General features: G+C 49.2%; 1 protein-coding gene across 16 annotated transcripts in view; it reads left to right on the forward strand.

Moving 5' to 3' along the window:
- The window catches only part of Pcbp3 (poly(rC) binding protein 3), a 166863-nt gene that overhangs the window by 86297 nt on the left and 60173 nt on the right, over positions 1 to 20393 (forward strand). For 13 of the 16 annotated variants that reach the window (XM_048803794.1, XM_048803800.1, XM_048803799.1 and 10 more), the window contains one exon: positions 5874 to 6001. In XM_048803794.1, the coding sequence (XP_048659751.1) occupies positions 5992 to 6001 (10 nt within the window). In that variant the 5' untranslated portion in view covers positions 5874 to 5991. Of the gene's footprint in view, positions 1 to 5873; positions 6002 to 19047; positions 19142 to 20393 lie in introns of all 16 variants that reach the window. The other 3 variants (XM_048803804.1, XM_048803805.1, XM_048803803.1) reach the window with 2 other exon arrangements.

Genomic DNA, 20393 nt, shown 5'->3' on the forward strand with positions numbered 1-20393 from the left:
TTTTTTTTTTTTTTTTTTTTTGGTGGTGCTAGCAATTGAACCCAGAGTCTTATGCATGTGAGGCAAGCACTCTACCAACTGGGCTGTGTCCCCAACCCTAAACATGGGACTTTAATAACCAACTCCTGTACTTACCGATCTTCTCCATTGATATTTTTTTTTCCTTTGCTTTTCTGTTACTTTTCTACTTTCTGTTGACACTGAACTCCCTGTTGGATTTTTTTTTACTGTCATTAATATTCTGCTACTATTTGTTCCTAATACAGACATTTAAAGCTATAAACTTTCCTGTAAAGTTGTATTGTAAGGTTGTATTTGCCTATTACTTATTTTCCATTTTATTTATTTGTTTGTTTATTTATTTATTTATTTTTTGGTACTAGGGATTGAACCCAGAGGCACTCAACCACTGAGCTACATCCCCAGCCCTTTTTATTTTTTATTTAGAGACAAGGTTTCACTAAGTTTCTTAGGGCCTTACTAAGTTGTTGAGGCTGGCTTTAAACTTGTGATCCTCCTGCCTCAGCCTCCCAAGACACTGGGATTACAGGCATGCACCACTGTACCTGGCCCTACTGCTGATTTGGGCATGCAATAATTGTGTTGTTGAGATCTGTTTTCCAACTTCATTACTTTCTTCCATCCATTTCCTATTTAGAAACACTGTTAAAATATATATCCCCAAAATTATGAGGTTGTCTTTTCTAGAGATATTTAATTTAATTTCCTAGTAGGCAGAAAGCATAGTCTGTTGATCCATGTCTTCAAAATTTGTTGAAACTGGATTGTGAGCTAAAGAATTGTCCATTTTTACTTTGTTTCTGGGAGTTTAAGGAGATTGTGTAGCTTTTGATTGCAGGGAACAGACTGTGTGACACACATTACCATGTTTGGTGTTGTTCTTATATTCTATATTGCCATTACCTTGGGGGCTACACCTCGGTGGACTGCAGTTGAGAGACGTGTGTAAACATCTCCCGTCGGATGGATGAAGGCTGGTTTGTCTCATCACACACAGTCGCAGTCTCCTGACTGCACTGTGGCCACTGTCCCTTCATTTTCCTGCATGCCCCTAGTTGTGTGCCTCCTCACCACACATGCACAATCAGTGCCCGTCATCCCAGAGCTCCCCTCTGACCTCTTGTCCTTCCCTTTGCACCTCAGCCTGTACCTGCACCAGCACCAGAAAGCACATATCTACATACCATAATACAGCATGGCTCTTCTGAAACCCTCTTTTTTAAAAAGTTTTTTAAGAAGTTGTCAGTGAACCTTTTATTTATTTATATGTGGTGCTGAGAATTGAACCAAGTGCCTTACTCATGCCAGGCAAGCGCTCTGCCACTGAGCCCCAGCCCCAGCCCTTCTGAAACCCTCTTGCAGCTCTGCTTCTTACGGATTGCCCTGCCCCCATTCTGAGGCTTGCACAAACACATATCCAGTTTGGCTTCTTATCTCCGTCTAGATGCAGCTCCACTGCTCCCTAGGGTCACCCTCCTGCCATATGCCCTCAGTACCCAGGTGCACCCTCGCCAGGGCCTGTGAGCCAGTAGTTGAGTTGTGTTTATCTCCCTCCCTTGGCTTTTCTGGTCTTACTTCCTGGGGTTTCTGTCTCAAATTGCAGCCCACCTACAGTCGCCTCAGTGTGCACATGACCATGCTATTTCAGTTGGGCTGGCCTGTCCCTCTGAAATGGAGGGATACTGCTGCATGTAGTAAAGGCTTAGCCCTCTCAAGTGCCCCCACTTCAGGGAAGCCTTGTGCTTGATTATGTTGACCATTGACACTTTGTCAGAGCCCTGAGAGCATCCCAGACCTAAGGACTCTCTATAATTTGGATGGTTGGGCTGGGGGTGCCCTGCCTGCCAAACCCCTTCATGTGGCCCCATGTGTGCCCAACTTGGAATGAAGGGACCCCCGGGTACATTCTCTGCCACTCCCTCCGTCAGTATTGCAGGGTACCCACCAGGAGAGCCTTCAGCTTGGCTGGAGAGCTCCATGTGGCAAGAATAAGGAGATGGTGATTAATCTGGACTCCTCTGCACCTTTGTCTGCTCTGTCCACTTGCACAGTTTGGCTTCTTACCTCCGTCTAGATTTGTTCCTCTGCATTTGTAGAAAATTAGTCCCAGGACCCACAGATACCAAATCCACACGTGCCTGTGTCACTTGAGCAACACAGCTCAGCATTTGCATAGAATCTGCTTACAGCCTCGCATACACTTTACGTGTCTCAGGGTTACTTATGGCACAAGTGCAGCATAAACACCATGTGGATAGTTAGTTGTTACACAGTATTGCTTAGAGGAAGAAAGGCTGTCTGTGCCCAGTATAAAGATAGTGTCTCTTCTGAATATTTTTCACCTATGGTCATGAGCTGTGGGTTCAGGACTGGCAGGCACAGAGTCCTGGCTAAATACCACCTTCTGTGGGCCCGAGCCCCTGCTGCTATTCCTTAACCTTTCTCCCTGCTGCCAGCTTGGAGGTACTGCTGTCTCCCACCTCTTCCCCATGCCATGGTCCGTGAGCTTCTCTGCTCCCCTTTCTTTCCTGTTCATCCACCTCTGCTTCCCATATTGCATTTGCTTTTAAGAACAGCTCTCCCCAAAATCTTTCTATTATCACCCCAGTTTTTATTTCAGCCTTTGATCCACAAAGGATTTTTCTTATTTCTGCCAAACTTGTTTCTTGTTTCAGGTGTTTCTTGGTTTGCAGAAGCTTGTCTTTTAGCAGACTTCTCACAAAGCCCATGACAATGGCATTGGCATTGCTTATGATTTTGAATATCTAAAGCTCTGGCTTTGAAGGCCTGTCTGACTGAGAGGAGGCCCTGCGGCCTTGCTGTCTTCAGGGATTTGTGAAGGCATGGCCCCTCTGGCCTGTGGAGTCGGAGTCCTTGCCTAAGCCGAGTGCGCTGCTCCTCTGCCTGCACTCCGTGCTAGAGAACCCTCTCTCTGTCTCACTGGTCTCCGTGCCTGTCTGGAGGCCACCACCATGGGCCACTTTGCACAGGTGTGGGATAAACCTTCTCACTGTGAGTCTTTTTCCCCTAAAACTTTGGTAAGAGTTGATTTAAGTGTTGGCTCTCCTTCACGGCTTTCACTTCTTGCCTGGTGCTCTGTACTGACCACTTCTCTTTGATGGCTGCTACCTGCTCTGCCTCATTTTCTCTGGATGGCTTCCAGTGCTCCCTGTACAGTCAATTGAACGGTTCCCCTTTGGGCCCTATAACAGTCTTTATTTACAGGCCTTGTCCGTTTCTTCAGTTCTGCTTAGATTTTGTTTAGCAGCTCCCACTTTTGTCTGCCTTAGCGCTCCATTTGCATTTTACAGTGTTGTAGGTCTTTGCTCTAGTGATCTCACATCTGCTTCTGCCTCCGTCCTGGAATGCTGATTGGCATTCCCCACCTTGACGTGGGGTTCTGTCATTGCTGATGGGGTTCACTTTGAGGCAATCCTGTGCCACAAAGGATTTTCTGTGCCTATTTTCTCTCTTTTAAAAGCACACAGTTTCCTGCACCAGCTGTAGCAGGTGAAGGGTGGGTTGAGGGATGAGGCTTGGGCTTACTTGTTCTTTTATTTTCTTTCTTTCTTTCTTTCTTAATACTTAGTTTTTAGTTGTAGTTGGACACAATACCTTTATTTTGTTTATTTATTTTTATGTGGTGCTGAGAATTGAACCCAGGGCTTTGTACATGCTAGGCGAGTGCTCTGCTGCTGAACAACAACCCCATCCCTTACTGGTTCTTTTCTAGGAGCATCCTTTTTCTGCTGGTCAGCAAATGCAGTATTTATATTGTTTTAAAACTGTATTTTTGGAGATGGGATTTAATCAGTGTGCCTTCTGATGCCTTAGTGTTCCTTTATTTTTGTGGGAAGCTCAAGTCCGTTCTTCCTGAACCCTTCTCTTTTCTACCCCAGCTCCCATTTGTCTTCCTGCTCTGAAGCACTTGTCCCAAGACCATCATCTCAGTGTCACACCCTTCTGTGCCCCTCCTGTGGATTTCCTGCAGTCGGTGTGTTGACCCCTGAGGTCAACTGCTCCATTTTTGTACTTCTGGGTGGAACCTCACTTCTTGGGGTGTGGATCAGTGTGTTCTGCTGCTGTGACCTGGCAGGGCTTGCTCCTTTCCACTGTGGTTTTGCCATTGGCAGAGCACACAGGGATCTGGCCATTTAACTCTGGGGTCTTCCAGATACAGAATTGGTGTGTCCTTTCTCTTGCCTCATATTTTATTGGCAAGTGAATTCTCAGTTCTTCTGGTGAGAAAACCATCCTGGCTACAGAATTCTGAGGCCATTGGACAAGGGACGGAAGGCCCCATGTGCAGCCTGTTGCTACACTCACCCCAGCTTTTGACACTTCTTCATCTCTAAAACGTTCATTGTCGTGAGTTCGGGGCCTGAGTGTGCCACCTGAGAGAAGGGGCCTCCAGGCCCTCCGCTAGTGACAGAGAGGGCCATCCCCAGCCAGGCTCCCTTGGTGATCCTGCTCATGCAGACCAGTGGTGCTCCCCGGGCCTCCCCTCGTGGGCTCCAGTCCCAGCTTCCTTTGTCGTCCCACCTGCTCACTGCTGCTTCACCCTCTCCCGGCTGCCAGTCTGTTGGCCACCCGGTTGTTCTCCTCTCCCAGCTGCTGAGCTCCTGAGGTGTGTGCCTCTTTGTCAGGATCGTTTCCCTGTTCTCTGTAGGGAGGAGACGCTCGCCTGTGAAATCTGAGACTCTTAACAGGAGGTGTCTTGCATTGTTTTCTCTTTTTTCCTTAACTTTTGAGTATTACCTTGTGTGTGTTTTTTTTAAATTTTTAATTGAGATGCAGTTCATGTGCCATAAGTCCACTCTCTAAAAGTGTGCATCAGTGGCTTTGCTATGTCCCACACGCGGAGCTCAGGGCCCAGCTCTACAGCTGTGGTCTCCACCCTCTAGCCAGTGGCACTCCCTGCCCTCTGCTGCACCAGTGCGGCAGCCTTCCCTGCTGAGGGAGGAGGGAGAGGGGTTTCCTTCAGCCTCATCCCTCATGGGATCTTCTTGCATTGGGGTTTTTTTGGTTTGTTTTCTGCACTTGAAAGCTCCTGCTGTGGTGGGATGTGACATACTAGGGAAACCACTTCAGGGAGAACCATTGATGGCTGCCATGTGACTCACAAGAAAGGCCCTGTCGTTCAGCATGGGCTCTGATTACCACTGCTCACAGTTCCAGGTGCTGGACACTGTAGTCAATGTGCCTTTAGGATGCCCACGGCAGTGGTCTGTGGGGACCATAAGTATGCACCTGTGGAGCAGATGACCAAATGCAGCAAGGAGGATGGTGTTCTGAAGTGAGTGCTTGTGGCTGGGAATCCAGTTTCCAGTGTTGGCAGCAAACCTGAATTCTAAAAGCACAAAAGTAAAAAATATAAACTGAGTTGACAATGAGACGCTGTGGAGAAGCACTAGCTTGTGCCGAGGGTGACTCCCGAGGGCAGAGTTGCAGGCTGGGGTTGGAGAGATTGAAGGGAATTATCTCACTGACTGTGAAAGTGGGACGCAGCGATGTACTTAAATTAATTTTCATTGAATAACTGTCATTTCAAAGTCAGGGTGTACACAGATAAAACCCCTAACATAAGTAGAACATTTATATGATCTGTCAAAATATTTCTCCTGGGTCACCCACTGTGAGGTGGACGCCACCCAGTACAGCACTGCTACTTGGGCTACACCAGGCAGCCTTCTTGGGGCCAGCTCTGCTGACACACGTCTCCTCACACAGGTCTCGGACTCGAATGCTTCAGAGATGGGCACTGTTCTGTCGAATGCAAGAAATGATTACCAAAGCCTGTCCTAAGGACAGGACCAGGCATTGGAGCTCACGTGCTCCTGTTTGTCTTTCAGGTAGGCGGGCACTGACAAGCCAGCCCTCTGCAGATTCCCCGTTCTGGAGATGATGCTCTGAGCCCAGTGCACCTGGCATTCACATCTATGGACCTGCTCTGAACCGTAGAGCCTGCCTATGGGGGAAGGTGAGTTGCTGTGAAGTCCCCTCTGTGTGCTTGCTTGTTCATCAGGGACGTGGGCCACGGAGCCAAGTTCACCCCTGAGGAATGCAGCTGCTGGAAGTGGCACAGTCCCGCATCCTTCCCTGCTTTGGTTCTTGATGGGCCCTGAGGTTCTGCTGTGTAGGACTTTGGGGGAAGGGTCCCTCGTTCCAGCATCCATGGGCTGGTTGTGGTTGCACACCCTCACGTCCCAGTCTGCCCATGGCCACTTACCCAGAGTTGCCCTGGGAAGCTGGAGAAGTAGGAGGGAAGCCCTGAATGTTGAGCAGAAGACTGTTCTGGGTGCTGAGGCCCCTGGGGGGTGTCTGAGATTGGGTCCTTAGAGCCCAAGGCAGGGCAGCATTAGGAGGGGTACTTTTATGCCACCTGATGCCACCCTGTGGCTGTGGTCCCTGTGGCTTTCCCAAGCCTGGTGTAGGAAAGGGCAGAAATCAATGAAATGGGGGACGCAGAAAGAAAGAAAATGGCAGAGCTAAATGCTGGTGTTCTCTTAAGGAGTAGTTAGCCCTCTGATAAGAGGGTTCAAGAAAATGGAGGGGTGATACTGATAAGAATCAAAGGCACAAAAATAAGGAATGACAACTGAGAAGAAGGCTTGCAGTACTGTAATGGCCACACGTCAGCACAACTGAACACTTGAAAGAAACGGATGACTTCCCAGGAAAGTTACAGTGCCAAAATAGACTTGAGAAGAAAGAGAGAACTTGAGTGGGCCAGTACACATTTAAATTATTATCAAAGACTTGCCTTTCACAAAAGGCCTCACTCGTGTGTGTCACAGATAGTTGTACCCAGCTTTAAGGACCTCTAAGGCTTCTAACTCACATAGGCCATCCCAGAAAGCAGAGAAGGAGAGCCCCCAGCACTCAGACCAATACAAACCGATCTCAACTCCAATATCATGTAATGTTTACAAAGAAAGAGCAAGCCCAGGTTATTGGAACTATGCCTAAAAATCCAATATGAGATATGAATGCATCAAAATCAAAGTACATTTAAAACAAATAAAGAAGATATTGTGATTTAATAGGGTCCACCACAAGATTTCAAACAATCTTTGTGCTATTCACTAGTTAAGTAGACTGGTAAAGAATAATACCAGGCTTAACTCAACTAATGCAGCACAGGTGATGAAGTCCATGCCGTCAATGGCAAGAGCTCCTAACAAACCAGGAGTGTAGAGCTCCAGCCTTGGCCCAGGAACCCATCACACCACAAATGCTGTCTTGGTGGAGAATGTTAGATGCCTTCACCCAAGGTCAGCAACAAGGCCAGGGTGAGCTCTGCCACCACAGTGAGCCTTCCTCATGTGCAGGGACCATCACAGGAATACGGAGGGTAGATGTAACACTGGCATTCTTTGCAAACAAGTGTGATGATCTGTTCTAGAAAAGTCAAGAAAATCAAAACCTACTAGGACAAACAGACTAGTTTAGCAGAACCCATGAGGTGTCCAGAAGTTAACCCAAGAGAGGGTGCACAGAACACTGCGGCAAAAGCTAAATGCTCTAAGAAGGACTTGGAGGACAAGAGTGGAGTGAGATGTTCACAGCCTGTCTTGGGAGAGTTGATAACATAAATGTGTTGGTTTTCCTTACTCAATTCACAAACACATTGGGACCGCAATCAAAATTCCAGGTGGATTTTGAAGAACTCAGTAAACCTTTAGAAGTTTACTTCTGAACATGAAAATCCAGAGGTTTCTGGAGATTTGAGATGAGTTTTGTCAGCATTAGAGAAGACTGAAGCCAGAAGGCCCAAAGGTCTAGAGTCAAGGTTACCAAACAGTGTGCTGTCTGCATCGAATCAGATGGAGACCTAAGTGCAAAAGGTGAAAACCATGGAATTGATTTTAAAAAAGCTTAAATGCATTTATTACCTGGGATGTAAAAAGGAATTTATAAATAACACACACAAAAAAAGCAAAAATGATAACAAAAGTTTGGTAAGTTGAGTTATACCAAATTAAAGATTTCAAAAAAGCAACAACTCAGGAGGCAGCCTCAGCAGGTTCAAGGACAGCCTCAGCAACTTGGCAAGTTCCTGTGCCAATCATAAATAAATAAATAAATAAGGCTGGGGATGTGACTCCATGGCAAAGCACTAAGTTTGATCCCCAGTACCACCAAAGAAAAAGAAAAGATTTTAAAGAAGGATTCCATGGGGAAAATAATGAGAAATGAGAAAAAGGAGAAGATATTTGGGGAGTCTGAAACCAAGCAGGCGTCAATATCTTGAGCACACATGGAAGTCTAAATAAGCCCCCATTCTGGGGATGGGGACAGAATAGTCCCACAGGTGCCCATGTCCTGATCCTTGCATAGCAGGGATAACATGCAGAGGGCTTGGGCTGTGAGCCAGATTGACCTTTATGTGAGATGATCCTGCTTAGGTCCTTCACATGTGGAAGAGTGGGCAGAAGGTCAGAGTCACATCTAAAGGTGTCAAGTTGCTGGCTTTGAAGGTGGAAAAGGGGGTGGCCTCTAGGTGCTGCAGGCTCTCCTAGGGCCTTCAGGAGGAACACAGTCCTGCAGACCCTGGAGTCTAGCCCAGCGAGGTCTATGTCAGACATCTGACTTCTAGAACTGTGAGATCATCCATTTGTATTGTTTTAAGCCATTAAATTTGTGCTTTATAACATCAGCAACAGGAAACTAACATGCACTATAACTTCTGAAGAAAAATAGGCAATGTATCTGAAAGACAATCTACAGAAGAGAAAACGCAAAAGGCTGATGTGCTCCTCGTCAGAGACATGAAAACTAGAAGGACTTTACACCACTTGGTGCAGCTTAGGTCTGCGAAAACCGGAGGCTCCCAGACGACCCACCAGAGGGCGCACAGGCAGGGCTGGAGAGTCACCGAGATCGTGACCTATGGGTCAGGCATCTCTGAGGGGGTGAGATCCCCACACACAGCACAGCACACGCCGGTTGGGTCCTGTGGGTGTGGGTGCAGCAGGGATCTCAGTGTTCCTTCCTGGAAGAGAGTAGACATAAAACATGGTGGAAGCATGCCACAGAGCAGCTGGGCACCATGTACTGGGTGTGCAGTGGGCAGCAGGTGTGGGCCTCGCAGCCCCGGGCAGAGTGAACCTCCAGAAGGACTGGCAAGGTCAAGCCCTTGTTTTTATCAGCAAAGGCATGAATAGATAGCCAAGAACATGTAACACAAGCCGCATCCAACCCTGGAGGGGGGTTCCTGAGGCGGTGCTCTGCGCGCCTGACTCAAGAATGGGACTGTGACAAGTAGCCTAAGGGCAGCCTTGCCTGGAGCTGCCATGCTGAGGGGCTGCGTGTTCAGCACAGTCAGCACAGCACATCAGCCCCGCCCGTGGAAGGGGAGAAGAAGGAGTCTCAAGAAAGGAACAATGAACGAAAAGCAAAGGAAATGGTTTTATTTCCTCAAGTTGAAGCACTGAAGGGGCTCAAGCCGGCCTGCTTCACAGCTCGGTGAATCCAGCCCCAGAGAGGCCAGGTAGTGGGCTCAGTGTGGGGGCTAGACCATGGATTGAAAGCTCAGACCAGCACATCCTACCCTGCCTGTGCAGGTGTCCATGCCACTATCCTTTGTTAAAATGTATTTTCATTTTAATTACAGTAAAATGTATGTGACTTAGAATTTTGTGTCTTAACCACTTCTCTGTGCACAGTCCAGGGCATTAGGAACTTTCACTGTTGGTTGCCACCTCCAGAACTCTTCATCAGGCACAACTGGAACTCTCACCATGAATGACTCCCTGCTCCCCTGCCCTAGTCCCTGCCACCCACCTTTCTTCTTTCTGTCTCTCATTTGATCTCATGTAAGTGGGATCGTTCATTAATTTTCTTTTTTTTTTTTTTTTTAAGAGAGAGTGAGAGAGAGAGAGAGAGGGAGAGAGAGAGAGAGAGAGAGAGAGAGAGAGAGAGAGAATTTTTTAATATTTATTTTTTAGTTTTCGGCGGACACAACATCTTTGTTCGTATGTGGTGCTGAAGATCGAACCCTGGCCGCACACACGCCAGGCGAGCGCGCTACCGCTTGAGCCACATCCCCAGCCCCGTTCATTAATTTTCTTCCTGTGACTGGCTTATTTCACTTTGCACGATGCCGTCAAGGTTTATCTGTCCTGCAGCATGTGTCTAGGTCTCACTCTGTTTCTCCACTCACCCATCCACAGACACTCAGGCTCCCCCCACCTCTCAGCTGGTGTGAGTAATGCTGCTGTGAACATAGATGTACAATATGTCTTCAAGACCTTGCTCTCAACTCTTGTGGTATATATCCAGAAGTATCATTGCTGGGTCATGTGGTAATTCTATTTTTAATTTTTTGAAGAGTCACTGAACAATTTTGCCTTCCTGTCAACAGTTCACCAACTTCTTTTTTCTTTTTTTTTTTAAATCATAGCTACCCTAATGGGCATGGGTTGGTATCACATTGTGGTTTTGATTCACATTTCCCTCATGATTGGTAACTATTTTATGTGACTAAAATGAAATACCTAAGTTTGGGTACTTTATTTATTTTTTAAAGATTCTTATTTAGAACACAGCCCTGAAAGCTCACGGGCATGGCACCACACCTGCTCCGTCGTGGTAAGGCCTCATGGTGGATGGCATCATGCTGGCGGAGCGTGTACAACAGGGAGGGACCTTGTGGAGAGGCAAGAAACCAGAAACTGACCAGGACTGGCTGGGGTTCCATAGGAACCGGTTCCTAATCCCTCCTGAGGGCACACCCCCAGTGACCTCAGGACTCCCGCAGACCCCACCTGTTAAGGCCCACCACCTGTTAGCAGCATCACACTGAGGACCAAGCCCCAGCGTGTGAGCCCTTGGGAGCAGACCTCATCCATCCACAGCCGTGATGTGATCACCTTTTCATGGCTTGCTGGCCATTGGTACATCTTTTTTGGAGAAATGTGTGTGCAAATCCTATGCCCATTTTTCAGTTGAGTTGCTTGGATTTTGTTGTGTTGTAAGAGTTCTTTATATACTCTATATTAACCCCTTACCAATTGTATGGTTCAAAAGATATTTCTCCCAGTCCATGTTGCCCTCTCACTCTGTTAATCATGTCTCTTGCTGTACAGAAATTTTAAATTTTGCTTATAGTTTATTTTCACTTTTTGCTTATGCTTTTGATGTCATCACCAAGAAATTATTATGAAATCTAATATCATGAAGGTTTTGTACTATTTTCTTCTAAGAGCTTTGTGGTCCCAGCTCTTATGTTTCAGTCTGATTTGGGGTTTATATTGGTATGTGGCTTTTGTTTGCATGTAGATACCTGATTTTTCCAGCCCCATTTGTTGAAAAGACTGTCCTCTCCCCATCATATGTTCTTGGCACTCCTGTCCAAAGTATTTGGCCACACATGTAAAGGTAGGTTTCTGGGCTTTTTATTTTATTCCATTCATTTGTCTGTCTGTATGCAAGCGCCACACTATTGTGGTGATCATAGCTTTGTGATAGATTTTGAAGTCAGGAACTGTGAGTCCTCCAGTTTTGTTCTTTTCAAGATTGTTTTGGCTATTTTTGTATCCCTTGCGACTCCATAGGAAGTTAAGGCATGCAGAAATGCTGCTGCTGCTCTTCTGACAGGCATTCAGTCTGTAGGTTGCTTCGGTAGAACTGGCATCTTAACAGCACTGTCTTTCAGTTCGTGAACACAGATATCTTTTCAGGCGTGTGTGTGTGTGTGTGTGTGTGTGTGTGTGTTTTCCTTCTGTCAGTTTTCAGGGTCTAAGTCATTCACCTCTTTGGTTAAGCCTGTACTAAAGAACTTTATTCTTTTGATGCTCTAGTAAGAATCGCTTATCTAATTTCATTTGGATTGTTCATTGTGAGACAAGTCCTTTCTGATGAGGTGAACAGTAGAAAGGACATTTGGACTCTGTGCTGGCTAGTGGGGTGGAGAAAGCTCTCTTCCTTGCAGGCAGCCCTGACACAGGGCTCTGGGCAGCAGATGACAGCTGGCAGGTTGGGGAGGTGAGCAGGACAGTGGTTAGCCGCTCTCCTCCTTCAGCATCTGCTGCCCTGGCTTCACTGTAGCCCAGTCCTGCAGGTTGGCCCAAGCCTGACAGGGAGCTTCTAGAGAAGGTGTAGGAAGGGCCCAAGGAGCCGTATGCTTAGAGAAGATGGGAGCAGGCCCAGAGTTTTGCTCTTTTCTCTGTTCTACACCCAACTCCAGGCCACCCCATGGTGGCAGCAGTGGAGCAACAGGGCCATGGAGTCAGGGTGGCAGCCATGGTCCCTCCCAAGAGGTGGGATGAGTCTCTGTTGGTTTTTTCCTCCCTCTGCCTTTCCTTTGCCTGATCCTAGACGTGGGCACATATGGGGAGTAAAAGGTGAGCAGGATAGAGAAACCTAGAGCATTCTGACTCCAAGAGGGAGAAAAAGAGTCTGGGGGCTGAGAAGAGCAGGGGCAGGGAAGAGTGACCTGCTCAAGCGAGCCCAAGAGAAGTCACAGTGGTCTCCTGGGCTCATCCCAGCTTTACTTACATAAATCTGACGCTCAACAGCCTATCATAGACCGAGAACCATGATGAGGGGTGGAGCAGCCCAGGGCCTCACTTTTTTGTAGACCCTAACCCGGGGCTGTGCGGAGTGTGGATGCCACCGGGTCCTTGCCAGGACGCCATGCAGAGTGGTGCACACACAGGAGATCCAAGTAGGACTGGAAGGGCTCTGATACAGCTGACCACATACAGTTAGAGCTGACATATAAATGCTTTCCCTGGGCTTCAAGGGAAGTCAGAGCCTCTGACTTATCCAGCAGACTCAGATCTCGCAGTGAGGCTCGTGCACTGCTCAGGTCAGGGGCCACATACCTGTTCACCCTCTGCATGGTGGCAAGTGCTGGGTAGGCACTGGGTGCAGCTGCAGAAGTAATGGGTGGAATCCAGGGGAACAGAAAGCCCACAGCAGAGGAGGAAGGGCCACCACTGAACCAACATGTCAATGACCAAGAAGCCATGGCGCACCATCCACTCTGGGGTCCACATTTGGAGCAGATCCTGGGGGGGAGGCGGATAATGCTGCCCTGGGCTCTTGCTGTCTACTTTTATGGGGGTATTGCATAGAGAGACTCCCTGAGGGAGTCAGCTTGAGAGACAGTGCCTAAGGGCTCACAGCACTCCCCACAGCACTGCTCTGGTTACCCCGTCCCCAAGACACCCTCCTCTGCTCCTCAGCCCTGCCCTCACCCTCACGACGGCCTTGCCAGCCCTTCCCCAGGGACCCTCACAGACCTCTCCCTCATGCCCTCAGTATCGCCCCTGGTGACCCAGCAGATGTACCCAGAAAGTCTCCCAAGGTTGGTAGGCGTGTTGGGACCAGCAGAGCATTGCAGTGGAACTCTGTGTGCTGTGGCACACTGTGGGTGTACTCAAGGAGGCTGAGCAAGGGGAAGTTTCTATTGGAAAAAAAGGGAACAAATTTACCTAAGATCTTGCATAGGAGACTGTTGGTCTTGAAGACCCAAGGCAGGAGTTGGCATCGGTTCTTTGGTGGGGGTGCTGCTGCTGAGTTCTGTCCAGAGCATCCTATCCAAGTTGTCACAGTCTTAGAAAACCTTAAAGATAAACTGTTCCAGAAATCTGTGCACACGTAGCATGCAAAGAATGGGGCATGTGTCGAAGGAGAAGGGGTTTTAGGAAGTCCTTTAGTAGTGATCTCAGGCAGAAGGCAGGAGTCTTCCACCTTAATAACCTTCCAGCTCCAAGGTAAGGCGAGACAGGAATGGTTCCGTCTTAGGGTCAGCAGTTCTCCCCTTCTAAAGTGCCTTTCTTGGTGAGGTTTTCCTCTAAGGAGCATGTGCAAGATCCAAACTAGCCCCTTTGCCCATGCCAGTCACCCTCTGTTCATCTCTTAGCATGCATTGCGGTCCAAGAGAAGGCAGGTACCAGGCAGACAAGAAGTGCCTGGTGCTGTACCACAGTGCCTGGGCCTGGGGCAGTGCCTGGCATCAGCAGGTGCTTAGCAGGTGGCAGAGAGCGGAGCAAGCCTTGCTGGACCAGGTAGAACTGGCCAGCAGAGCCCAGGCCATGGGGGCCAGGCAGGAGAGGACTGGTGGAGGTGAGTGAGGCATGCTATGTGGGGTGCCCAGCATGACTGTGCGTCAGGAGAGTGCAAGTGCATCCCAGCTACTGGGTCTGGGTCCTGATCAGTGACCTCGCTCTTCCCAACAAGAAGGGATATCTGCCCCCTGCCTCTGCTCAGAGGACGCTGGTCCCGACAGGCAGCATCTCACACACCGGGGAAACCCCGCAGATAGCAGCCATCAGGTGACTGCTGAGCTCCCAATGAGCCTGGTCCCTGTGTCATCACTACATATTGCCCAGAGCACCCCTCTGGGCCTCCCTGGGCTCTGTGCAAGATCCTGTGGCCTTTCCAGGGGGGCGTGGGTCTGCCACGCGACCAGAGCACGAGCAGCGCACGAGCCTCGTAAAAGAAAGCTCGATGCATAAAAATTGCTAGTGAGTTTTAGAATTAAAGAGACAGACTCTCATTCACCTTTATTTCCCAGCTCCGAGGTGGCTTCTCCTAGCTCCTGCCTCCAGCCACCTAATGTGGTGGCGAGGTTTACAGAAGAGGCTAGCGAGAGAGAGAGAGAGAGAGAGAGAGAGAGAGAGAGAGAGAGAGCGCGCACACCAGGGAGTGAGCTTTTATTGGGGAACAAAAAATTCCAGGGAAAATCCCATCCAGTGAAGGTTAAAGGGGGCAGCATCCCAAGGTCAGGGCCAATGATTGGGTCTTCGGGTCAGTGGCCAGGCACGCCTCTGCACGGACAAGCCCTCATACCTGGGACAGGGTGGGGAAGGCTCTGACACCGCTGTGTCTAAGCGCCTCTCACCCAGCCAGGGAGGTGACTCAAATCATGAGCGAGGATGGCCTCCCACAAGTGGGCACTCAGGGGTACGCACTTGGAGACCTGCAGACAGGAATGCAGGAATGGCTATCCTCCACCTTGCTCCTTGGACACAGGGTCCCAGACTCCAGGCCATTGGGCAAGGGCTGATGACTAGGGCCTCTCACCAGAGAGGCCTGGTAGCCACCAGCTGGTCCATAGCCAGAGGCTTCTCTAAGGTCGTGGAGGGGTGGCCCCTTTCCTTAGCACATGAATGCCTGAAAAAGGAGCTGCTCCCACAGAGTACAGAGAGGGAGCCCTGGCAGTCACTAACCCAGTGTAGTCTATGTACTGGATGGGGTTATAGAGGCTGGGGGGGCCCCAGGAATGCCCACCCCAGCCTCTTGTGACACATGACCCCAAAAAAGACATAGGAGTCATTTGTATGGGGGCCAGAAAGAGCTCTCTCTCCATGGAGGCCCAGTCTGACCTGCTGACTGCTGGTACAGAGGCAAAGGCAGCTGCAACCCACGGCCAGAGCAAGTGTCACCCACTTCCAGCTCAGCGGCAGGCCTGCCCAAGCCTTCTCATTGCCACTGCGTCCACCACAGCAGTCTGTCATAGGTCCTGGGTATTCCAGTGGTTTCAGAGAAAAAAGCTCATCAAACACTTCCTAAATTTGAAATTTAAAACATTTCTGATTTGCACAGTGACACCGTTAGGTTCTTGATTTCATTATAAACTGTTCCATTCACTCTGTGCTTTCAATAAGCTGCACATTGGCAAGGGCGGAGTAGGCTAATATGAGAATTATGCAACCTGATTTGTAAAACATATTTAGAGCATAATTATGCAACTAAATATGAGTTTCACCTGCAGTTCATGGTTGCTCTTCACCTGGCGCCTTATCTCTGACCTTCTAAAATAGGTCCAAAGTAAAAAGGACCAGGCTGCTGGCAGAGTGGCTGGCTGCAGGCCTGGGCAGGAAGCTGGGGTGAGCCAGGAGCACCTGTGGTAAGGAGACAAGAGGGGGAAACAAAGAAAATGAAAATCCAACAAGGAAGGGCATGTCGTAGAGAGCAGGAGACAACCCGAAGAGCGTTCAGTGGCGAACAGAATAGGTAACAGGATTGGCGGACAGCCCGCAACGTACAGCAAATACTGATGACGGATAAATGGGGGAGAAGGGACACCCCCTGAAGAACTTCACACAGCTGTTCTTCCTGCAGGAGCAGAGCACAGCCTTCCACTGAGTATAAAGCCAGTGACACTCATCCAAGGGACAGAAAGGGAACCGGCTCAACCAGGGAGTGGAAAGGTGTGGCATGGCCAGAGGTGGGCCAGCACCCCAGTGGTGGCAATGTGGTGCAGTGACACAGATCCCTGCCCTGGGACTCTGCCCTCAGCCTGTCTCTGCCCTCCAAGTGACTCCTGGAACTGTGGTGCCCCTGTGGCATCACCCTCCTGGCCAGGAGATACCAACAGAAGACTTGCCATGCAGCTTCCACGCCAAAATGCAGGCAGTGGCCCCTCAGGACAGGGCGAGCACCAGCTGCTCCTCTCTCTCACCTGTTTGTCTTTCCAGCAGCTTGAACTCAGTGGCAGCTCCTCCTGCACATGACAGGTGATGCCTCAGCTTCCCTCCTCCCTCAGGCCCACTCCTTCTTGGCCTTATTGTGGGTGCTATGCCTGGGTTCCTCCTCTAGCCTGGGAGCCTGGGCTCAGTGCACAACTCACTTCCTGTCCTCCTCCTCAAGGACCTGGCCGCCTCTCTACTCCTACTTGATGTGCTTCCTTCCTTCTTCCCACTGCATGCATCAAGCTGGACTTTCCCTGCCCTAGACTGCACATCTACTGCAGCCACCATCCATCTCTTCTTGCATCAGTGACCAGGTCCTCAGTGCCTGTACTTACTGTCACCTCTGGCTTATCTCCCACCAGACTGCTTTATCAAAGTCACCCCAGACCTATCCACACCAGACCCAAGGTCGTATCCAGTCCTCCCCCAGGTGTCTGGTGGGAGGAACACTATCTTCAGTGGTCTGGGTCCAACTCCATTCCCTGAGATTTGTGACTGTGAGCTGTGAGTGACACTGTGCCATTGCTGTCTCCACCCACCACAGGAGCATCAGAGCCTCTACTGTGTGGTGAACTCAGCCAGCAGGGCCAGATGGGGCAAGGCCATCCTGATTCCCACTCCTGTTCCTCCTCCCTCCTGTTAACCAGTGCTGGATCCATGCTTCCAGGACATATCTGCAAGGACAGAGTCTGCCCAGCTGGACTGCAGTGGAGATGTACTGGCCAAGCAGCCTGACTGTGCACCAGAAACTTCAGACTTTGCATCTTTTGACATAGAAATTATATTTCTACATAGTTCTAGGAAGACAAGGGAAGTCAGAAAGAGACATATGCAAAGATGCTGTCTTAACCATTCCTGCTGCTATAATAAATACCCCAAACTGGGTGACTTTTCAGTACCGTGAACCCGTTCCTTACCGTTCTGGAGGCTGGGAGTCAGAGCAGGATGTCAGCAGACTGTGCATCTGGTGAGGCCCCTCACTGCTTCCAAGATGGCCCCTGGAGTGCTGTGTCCTCCGTAGAATGCTGTCGGATGAGGCGATCACTGCTTTCACGATGGCATTCTCTGGAGGGGTAACGCTGCATGGGAGGGCAAAAAGAGTCACATTGGTCCCATGAGCCCCTTCATATGGCATTAATCTATACATAAGGGTGGAGCCCTCATGCCCTTACCACCTCCTAAAGGCCCACGTCCTCATACTGTCACAGTGGGTTAGTTTCCAACATGTGACCTCTGGGTGGAAACCTTGAAGATAATTATCAAAATAGTGCTTAATATAACAATTCAGCCACCCAGCATAGTCAGTCATTGTAGGCTAGTCACATTTTTAAGCATTATAGTATATAAAATAGAATCCATAAAAGTCTCATGCACAAAATGTAATGCTATGGGATATTCAATCACTATTACATAGACCAGAATGCATTAATACAGAGGAATATTGAGTATGTAATGCTAAGTGTGAAAAAGCAGAGCAAACACAGGCAGTTTGGTTCTATTCTTGCTGAAGAGATTTACTAACTCCACCTGGACAACAATCTGAAGAGGGAGACTTCCTGACACCACAGATGGATGATCTTTCTGGGAACAACTAGCTAGGGGTGTGCTTTTCTATCGTGAATATCCCCTATCTGGTTATTTTAGTTTAGTAATGAACCATGGAGATGACTTGGGTGGGTAAGGCCTGTAGGACTGCACCTCCTCTGTGCCTTGGTGGGCACTGGAAAGCCATGGGACCTCCCTGGTGCAGCCTGCACCTTCTGCACAGCCCACAGCCCCTCTGGACATTCCCTCCAAGCGTCTGCATGTGTTTGATGGTTATGTCGTCTGCTCTTTGTGTAAGACAGGGGTAAAGGTAGCATGTCACACCAGGCAGAGTGGGAGGCTGACTCACCAGGTGGCAGAAGTACACAGTTTGGTGGGTGAACCAATTTATGTGCCCCTTTCTCTCGTGCCAAGTGACTCAGCCCTGGGGTCTTGGTCAGTCCATGCATCCCACCTGCGCAGATCACAGCCCACATCAGGACTGCTCTCAAGAACACAGCATACTCATCCATTTCTGGGCTTATGTGTGGGCTTGCTTCTCAGGGAAGATTACAGTGAATTACAAATGGCAGGATATCCAGTCTGTGCTGTTTCAGGCCCTCGTCCTGGTGAAGAATAACCTCCTGATGCAGTTCCGTGAGAACCTGCAAGTGTGTCGCCAGCCAAGCCCAGGACCAGCCCGGGGCCAATGGGTAGGCTCTGCCTCCTGCCCAAGCCGTCCACAGGCAGACGGTCAGCAGCAGCGATGACAGCTCGAGCCTGAAGAGCTGCGTCTGGATTAATGTGGGCCGAGGTCCCCCCATTCCAGGGGCTTAGCTGCTGCAGCCCTATGTCCTACAGGCACTCTGCCTTGTTCAGCTGCCCTGTTGGGGGAAGGAACCATTGGAATGACAGCCCACGAGTACTGGGTGCCCCTCCAAGGGCACAAGGGGAGCGGGGCGAAAAGTAGGTCACATGTGCCTGGGCCATGTCACGCGGTCCCCACCCCAGGCCAATGGGATGGGTGGCTTCCTTCAGTCGAGAACAAAACAGCTCTCTAATTTTTCTCCTTTAGCGTTTCATCTTCTCTAAACAGGGAGAGTGGCCATCTGTCTGGTACCCACATCCAACGCGATCCTCCCGACCTCACGGGGCTGCTTTGTTCTGAGGTAAGGGGATTTTGTGGGCCTGGGGAAGCAGTCAGCGGAGCAGGACAGGTGGCCGAGGCTGGCTGTGAGGACAGCAGACCCAAGGAAAGCAGACCCAGGCGGCGTGGCAGGGCAAGTAGAGTTCTCACACGTGTGGGTTGTCGGGACGAAGTGCTCGGAGGAGCTACCATGACTGCACAGAGCTCTTCTTGGGTGGACGGGCGGAAATTGGACTGTACGTGCAAGTGGTTTCAGATGCTTAGAGGACAGTGCTCTGCTCTAATAACATGGCTCCTTTTGAACAGTCAACGTTGTTCTGATGCTCTGCACTGGTAAAGCAACATTATTTGTAGGACAATGAACATAGTCTTAAGGATGTTTGTCAGAGATAGTGAATATGGATGGGGATGTAAACCCCACCCTGAGCATGCTGGTCACTCTCAGGAACCAGGGTCCAGCACCATCCAGCTGGGGACATTGCCCTCTTAAGTAAACAGTTGAGCTGTCTGTTCCTGTGGGCGGGAGCTCCATGAAACCCAAATATCAGTGAGGCTAATGCACACCGATTTCTACCAAATGGAGGATGTGCAGTTTTGGAGCTCGATATCAATATTGAGAAGTAGCTAGTTCTTTTGGTTCTGGGAGGGCGTCAAACATGACTTTCTTGCATGATAAAGCTATGCAGACTGCGTAATAGTGTTTAAATGTTGGTAAAGCTAATGAGAGTTTTGCAGCTTATAAATAACAAAACGTCCGATCTTGCCTGAATGAATCGAGTGTTCCATTAGCTGGGGACCCTTCGGATGCACACATCTTGTCAGTGAGGTGTGCAGGAGGTGGTGTTCGTGGTCTCTGTATGGCGACCATTGGTGCCCCATCCAGACAGACCAAATGCTAGTGTTTGCATTTGCTGGAAAATGTTTCAGAGTCCTAATGGGGTTTGATCTTAATCTGTTGTATCAGTGAACAATTTTCTGCCTTTGAGAGATACAATATTTTAAATTTATGTTTTAACTGTTTGTATGGCCAGGATCATAAAAACAAATGCCCACACTTTAGGGTATCAGCTGTCCTACATTTTAGTTTATGGAACAGCAGTTGTACCCGTGGTGACACAAGAAGCTTTCCTCTTAGAGCAAGGTCATGGAAACGTCCTGCACTTAGTAATACCATTTCCTGTCAACTACAACCTGAGGGTGAGTCCCTAGTTACATTCCAAAGGGCTCTTTCCTTAAACAGGTTCCAGTCTTTTTTTTTTTTTTTTTTTTTTTTG

This window comes from Marmota marmota, unplaced genomic scaffold (assembly GCF_001458135.2).
Source record: "Marmota marmota marmota unplaced genomic scaffold, marMar, whole genome shotgun sequence".
NCBI lineage: Eukaryota > Metazoa > Chordata > Mammalia > Rodentia > Sciuridae > Marmota > Marmota marmota.